Genomic DNA, 7180 nt, shown 5'->3' on the forward strand with positions numbered 1-7180 from the left:
CTCTCACACACACACACACTCTCTCTCTCACACACACACACTCATACTTGTATTTGTGGTTTACGGGGACTCTCCATAGGCGTAATGGTTTTTATACTGTACAAACTGTATTTTCTATTGCCCTACACCAACGGTTGAATTTCATAAAACACCGTTTTGTATGTTTTTTAAGCCTTTTGTTTTACGGGGACACAGGAAATGTCCTCATAAACCATGTTTAAGTTGTAGTACCCATGTCATTATACACATTTGTGTCCTCATAAACCATATATACCTGTACACACACTCACACACACACTTACACACAGGTCACTCCTCATGTCTCCATACTGCGTCGACACCCAGAATCCTCTTCTGTCCTCTAAAGATATAAAAGGCTCGTTTGGAAACTTCTCCTTGTACTTCTTTAAGAATCCTCCCTCGAAGTCCGCGATCACTCCGTCCATATCCACCAGCACTCGCAGCCTGCGCTCATTGGTGCTCATGTTAGCGCTGCAGCGAGAGTGAAAGTACATCGAGGAAGCGCTTCTCTCGACCCATTTCACAATCCTCGGCAGTAAAGTCATGATAAACAACCTTAAACTCGCCTGAAACTCTCGGCAGTGCGCATTAACTCATATAGAGAGGGCTGTGTTTGTAGCAGGACGAGGCTAATCGTGTTAGCTCATCTCATTCGGTCGGCTCTCTATTGTTTTGCTCATTGTAAACGCGTTTGTTGGGGTCTTTTGTTTGGGTCAGAGGGTCTCGTGTTTCTCCAGCGGTCGCTGGTGTTGAATTGCAGCGTTGTTGACCTCGCGTTTCTGCATTTGTTTACACTAGCTGTGCAAACGCGAACCCTATGAATGAAGTACTTGCGAAATGAAGCCCGTTACAGTAATATGTTTACGTTCTCAAAATCATGCTGTAATCTGGTGGCTATTTCTGGTTGAACATAGTGTGCCCGAGATTATTGGCAAAGCGAGAGATCACACACTCGTAGATTCTTTCCCTCACAGGAACCACTTCCGGTTGTGTCCCTGTCGGGTTCCGACCGGAAGTTAATGCCCTATTCATTTTCTCCATAGGGGAATTGATTCTGAGCGATATCTTATAAACCATTAAAGACAGACTAACTGTGAGCTAAGTGGATGTTAATCGATGCTGTGTGCTTCTGATGAAGTCGCCATCCCGCATTATGTCGACTTTATTTTTAAGTAATCGTGTTTCACAGCGGAATCCCTGGTGAAAAACTACAATTCCCATGATTCCCATGCAAGTAAATGGCGCCAAAACTCAAGCGACGATTTTGCAATAAATGTAAAAATGTTATATACACACAATCATCATCTTTATATCAATAATCGTATACTTCTCTTTCGTTTTTAATTTTACAATTATTAGTTTTAATTTCGGTTCCATTACGTCATTGTAGTTCATTCCCTTACAGTCTTGAACTTTAGTCTTTTGTCTGAAATTCAAATACCTTTTTGGTTCAAATCAAAATTTGTAATGTTCTGATTCACCTCGTAGCTGCTTGATTTGATTCATGGCTTACAAGTGTAGGCTAGGGAAAAAAATAACAAAGGTTGAAATAACTTTTAATGGGAGCTCTTTTCAAGTTGGCTGCTTTATAAGAAATCCAGCAAAATCGTTTTATGATGCATATAGTATGCAAATACTACAAATAATATATTATTAAATTATATATCACATATTACATAAATAGCTTTAAATTAAATAGCATTTCTATTCTGTTTTCTCAGTAAGCAAAATCCTATTTGTGGCTATCGCCCTGCATATTTTTTTCTCTGAAATGATGGAAAATATAAAGAATTAACCTATAATACATTACTATTTAACAGAGATTTTTATTTGAAAATTTACATCAATATGTCCACGTACTGATTTCTCGGAAGCCTTCAAGATGATCGTCTCTCCAGTCAGAATATCTTTGTTTTGCACCGGAAAAAACACGTTCCTTTTATTGCTTATGTCGATTTCAAATGCGAAATCCTGCGACCTTTTGATGTAAAAAAATGTAGTTCATTCCCTTACAGTCTTGAACTTTAGTCTTTTGTCTGAAATTCAAATACCTTTTTGGTTCAAATCAAAATTTGTAATGTTGTGATTCACCTCGTAGCTGCTTGATTTGATTCATGGCTTACAAATGCAGGCTAGGGAAAAAAATAACAAAGGTTGAAATAACTTTTAATAGGAGCTCTTTTCAAGTTGGCTACTTTATAAGAAATCCAGCAAAATCGTTTTATGATGCATATAGTATGCAAATACTACAAATAATATATTATTAAATTATATATCACATATTACATAAATAGCTTTAAATTAAATAGCATTTCTATTCTGTTTTCTCAGTAAGCAAAATCCTATTTGTGGCTATCGCCCTGCATATTTTTTTCTCTGAAATGATGGAAAATATAAAGAATTAACCTATAATACATTACTATTTAACAGAGATTTTTATTTGAAAATTTACATCAATATGTCCACGTACTGATTTCTCGGAAGCCTTCAAGATGATCGTCTCTCCAGTCAGAATATCTTTGTTTTGCACCGGAAAAAACACGTTCCTTTTATTGCTTATGTCGATTTCAAATGCGAAATCCTGCGACCTTTTGATGTAAAAAAAAAAAACAAAAAAAACATTTAGCTCTAAATATATAAAAGATATGTGTTTGTGTCGTGAAATATCTAAACATAATAATCTCAAAAATAGCATTCGCTGTCCGGCAGGAAAGATCCCGTGCCTGAGATCTCGTGGAATCTGAGCTGTCACTCAAACCTCGCGATATTTGTGTGCTGTTGGCGGCTGAGGGCCCGTCGCTTCTGTACAGGAGAGCTGCTTCTGACGTTTGAATGAAAAACATCTTCCCAAAAGCGCAAAAAGATGGCTTCGGCTCTGGAGCAGTTCGTGAATAACGTGCGGCAACTCTCCGCTCAAGGTACCGCCGTTTACACGGTTCGCGAACGCTCAGGCTAACGAATACACGAGCTAACTAGCTTAGTGCTAAAAGCCGTTAGCGCGATAGCATGCTAGTTGTTTATATATATCAGGCAGTAACACATGGCATTTGCTTATCTAAGTCTGTTCGTCCAAGTGGAAATAAAAACCTAAATGCTGCAGAATAAGTACACATCTGGACCGCTTAGCTTTTACACCAGTGGAATGACTGCAGGTGCCATGTTAGCTGAGTCATTTATATAATATGGTAAAAAAATGCCACCATAACACTACTACTCTGAGTTTCTCTGTCACGTGTAGCCAATTTTCAATAAGAAGGACAGGTTATCATTATTAAAAAACTAAATGTGAGATCTTGATTTCGTGCATATTTGCATTAAACTGATGTGAAATCATGTTTTCATTAATAATGCTGTGTTTCTCAGGTCAGATGACTCAACTGTGTGAGCTGATCAATAAAAGCGGGGAGCTTCTGGCCAAGAATCTCTCCCATCTGGACACTGTTCTTGGAGCGCTGGACATCCAAGAACATTCCCTCGGGGTTTTAGCTGTTTTGTAAGTCGGTGACTTGTTGATTCACAGCGGATTCATGATATATATATGACATATAATCTGACCTAGTAAACAGCACTAGTAAAGCTGTAGACTAGTTCAGACGACTAAACCAAGCCCAAGCACAGCTGTCTAACGCGTCACAAACAAAAACACCATGTTTCTGAGCACGGTACCATGGTATTACCATGATTCTGGGCATGGAGTTCAGTGAAGCTCTTATATCTCTAACACTGTTATGATTCCGTGTGTATTTACCACACAGTCTATGGTATTTACACACATTTACCTCAGATTACCACAGCAGCGGGTCACGTGACCTGCGCTATATGAATCACATTCAGCATAAAGCTAACGCCTTTCTCACACACACTCACTCACACACACACACACACACACACACAGACAGACAGACAGACAGAGAGGGATAAACTCACATCCATCCGTGTCCTCCTGCGAGTCCTGCAGCAGAGAGAGATCTGGAAAACACAACACAATCTGTGTGTGTGTGTGTGTGTGTGTGTGAGAGAGAGAGAGACAGTGTGTTTAGTCATGTGTTTTAATTGTATTACAGGTTTGTGAAGTTTTCCATGCCAAGCATCCCTGATTTTGAGACCCTGTTTTCCCAAGTCCAACTCTTCATCAGCACCTGCAATGGAGAGCACATCCGATACGCCACAGACACATGTAAGAATAAACATAAACACATTCTTTTCATTGTGCTGGTTATAATCTGTGCTAATATGTTTTGTGTTTTATTCCTGCATACAGTTGCTGGTCTGTGCCACCAGTTGACAACCGCCCTTGTAGAAAGAAAACAGGCAAGTGTGTCTTATTCATTTTTTCAATTGTTACCTTTACATGATAAAGCTGACATTAAGTTTTCTTTTACTTTACAGCCTTTGCGTGGAATAAGTATAATTAAACAGGCCATAGACAAGATGCAGATGAACACAAACCAGCTTACCTCAGTGCATGCAGACCTGTGTCAGGTGAGTCAACTATTAGATTTAAGAGCTGTGAAAAACCGGGAGGATGTCATTTGGTGTCCTTAAATATTTATTGCGTTATTACAGGTAATTAAAGGAATAGTTCACCCAAAAATTTGCTGAAAACTAGGGCTGCACGATAAATCGCATGCGATATTTAACGCGCTAAGCAACTACACAGTTGCTATAACACTGTATTATTTGAAAATAATTGTATTATTTCATATAGAAATAAATAATGAGGTGAATCTTGTGTAGTACCAGGAAATCCCCTCAAAATATTAACGAATAAATATTGAAAAATGTAGCCCAAAAGTCTTTTGACCACAAATGTGATCCCTATGTGATGGATGCCAGAGGGTGAAACGGTCTTGATCGTTTGATGTTTATTGTGTAACTAATGATTTGGCCCTATGTTTACAGTTATGCCTATTAGCGAAGTGCTTCAAACCTGCAGTCCCATTCCTGGAGTTAGACATGATGGATATTTGCAAGGAGAACGGAGCATATGACGCAAAGCACTTTCTATGTTTTTACTACTATGGAGGCATGATCTACACTGGTCTGAAGAACTTTGAACGGGCGCTGTATTTTTTTGAACAGGTATTTATTTTTTTGTACAGCTTTACTTATGCTAATGCTGGGACAGTATAGCTAAAATCTTTTTTTAATTGTTTTTCACGAAATGAACATTAACATTTAATCATTTTAAGTTTTATGCACCACAATACATAGTAAAAAATAGGGTTGCAAAAAGGTGGAAAATTTCCAGTAAATTTCGGAAACATTGCAGAAATTTTGGAAACTTTCCAGGATTTTTTTGAATATTCCAGGGATTTTTGGAAAGTGTCCGGAAATTTTCCACCCCTTTGCAACCCTAGTAATAAACAACAGTATTTACCCACATACTAAATCATTTTATTACATGCCATATCATTAATTGATGGCACTAATGAATCAGAATTGATTCATGGAGATGAACTGATTCACAAAAATGAATCAAATTCTCTTAATGAAACCCTAAACTAGGCATGTTTTCAGTAAATTAACACTAATATTTAATCATTTTGAGTTTTATGCATCAAAATACATGGTATTAAACAACATTTACCAACATACTAAAACATTTGACTGCATCAAAAATATTTGATTTGATTAAATATCATTAAGTGGTAGCACTAATGAATCAGAATTGATTCAGTGAGATGAACTGATTCACGAAAATGAATCAAATTCTGTTTTTGCTGTTCAAGTCTTAACGAAAACTTAATGACCAAATAAAAAGCACATCAAAATCATTGTAATATTCACAATTAATATTTGACATTATGAATGGTTTGTAAACATCTGGTTTATTTTCCATTTTCATTTTCCTATTGAATAAGCATGCATTTTGTGCTTTCTGTCTATTTTCAGGCAATAACCACTCCAGCGATGGCTGTCAGTCACATCATGTTAGAAGCATACAAGAAGTACATCCTGGTGTCCCTCATCCTTCATGGCAAATTACAGCAGCTCCCCAAATACACATCACAGATCGTGGGCCGGTTCATCAAGGTGAGTGTTTCTGCCTCGACACCGTGGCTTTGGATTGACTGTAAAGACCCCGTGAGCTCATCATGTTTTCTGTGTGTGTGTTTGTGATGTAAAGCCCCTCAGTAATGCTTACCATGAGCTGGCTCAGGTCTACGCCACCAACAACCCCGCCGAGCTGCGCGCTCTGGTCAACAGACAGAGCGAGACGTTTGCACGAGACAACAACACCGGCCTGGTCAAACAGTGCCTGTCCTCGCTCTACAAGAAAAACATTCAGAGGCTCACCAAGGTCTGAACTTGCACTAATGACATGTTCTGCATGTATTACAGCAGTGTACTGTCAAGAGATTAACTTCTTCAGTCTAATTCATTACATGATGCGCTGATTCATTCATTGCAGATTAATTGCACATCAGTTTGGGCTGAGAAGTTACCCCAAAAGATCATTTAAAGTCATTGTGGTAGATATTAGACATTACAAAAAAGTAGCTTTAGAAATCAATACTTTGCTTCAGTATAGACTTCATTGCACTCTAGGGCTGCTCAATTATGGCAAAAATCATAATCACGATTATTTTGGTCAGTATTGTAATCACGGTTATTTAACACGATTATTAGTGGGTCGTATGACCAAAACGTAATACGAGTGATTAATTTAAAAAGAGCAATATATATCAAACATACACTTTCTGTAAATAAGGTTGCTATGAAATGTACATTTTAGATAGCAGCAAAATGTTCAATACCATTCTCAATACCACATCAGAATACTAGGTCCTCAAGATAAAAGTCCTCAAAAATTCTTGAAAAATAAATGGACAGCCATACAATAAAAACAAAAAAAAGCAAAGGTAAAAAAATAGAAAAAGATACAAATGAAATAAACAGTGCTTTAAGTTTTTTATGCAAGTATTTGGTAGCAGCCTGCTACAGAAATTGAATAATCAAATGTAAAACAAAACAGCATAGTCTTCACTGTAAGAATTAAACTCCTTGAATTAAAGTCCTTCAGTCAAGAGAAGTGAGTGATTTTCTCTGTCTTTTGTTTGATTAATATTACAGACGGCAGAAGGAATATTACCCACTGTCGCTTTAAGAGCTGCACGGATCCAATATACTGTTACACACGTATTTTCATTCTCAA

The 7180-nt window shown here is 37.6% G+C and overlaps 2 protein-coding genes and 1 long non-coding RNA gene across 3 annotated transcripts in view; 1 reads left to right on the forward strand and 2 right to left on the reverse strand.

Annotated features, from left to right (window-relative positions):
• The window catches only part of nt5m (5',3'-nucleotidase, mitochondrial), a 4513-nt gene extending 3206 nt beyond the window's left edge, over positions 1–1307 (reverse strand). Inside the window, exon 1 of the mRNA XM_016527446.1 lies at positions 303–1307. Coding sequence (XP_016382932.1) covers positions 303–566 — 264 coding nt within the window. The 5' untranslated portion in view covers positions 567–1307. The remainder of the gene's footprint in view (positions 1–302) is intronic.
• A 1183-nt stretch (positions 1308–2490) lies between these two features.
• On the reverse strand, positions 2491–4162 carry LOC107719910 (uncharacterized). The gene is made up of 3 exons (XR_001637562.1): positions 4084–4162; positions 3949–3990; positions 2491–2609 (listed from the first exon to the last, which is right to left on the reverse strand). It is a non-coding gene; the product is annotated as an uncharacterized LOC107719910 (long non-coding RNA).
• LOC107719890 (COP9 signalosome complex subunit 3) overlaps positions 2734–7180 on the forward strand; it is a 9439-nt gene continuing 4992 nt past the window's right edge. Inside the window, exons 1-8 of the mRNA XM_016527437.1 lie at positions 2734–2939; positions 3385–3514; positions 4086–4198; positions 4283–4332; positions 4411–4503; positions 4924–5103; positions 5917–6057; positions 6152–6325. Of these exons, the coding sequence (XP_016382923.1) occupies positions 2885–2939; positions 3385–3514; positions 4086–4198; positions 4283–4332; positions 4411–4503; positions 4924–5103; positions 5917–6057; positions 6152–6325 (936 nt within the window). The 5' untranslated portion in view covers positions 2734–2884. The remainder of the gene's footprint in view (positions 2940–3384; positions 3515–4085; positions 4199–4282; positions 4333–4410; positions 4504–4923; positions 5104–5916; positions 6058–6151; positions 6326–7180) is intronic.

This window comes from Sinocyclocheilus rhinocerous, unplaced genomic scaffold (genome assembly GCF_001515625.1).
Source record: "Sinocyclocheilus rhinocerous isolate Xijiao unplaced genomic scaffold, SAMN03320098_v1.1 scaffold792, whole genome shotgun sequence".
In the NCBI taxonomy this organism is placed as follows: domain Eukaryota; kingdom Metazoa; phylum Chordata; class Actinopteri; order Cypriniformes; family Cyprinidae; genus Sinocyclocheilus; species Sinocyclocheilus rhinocerous.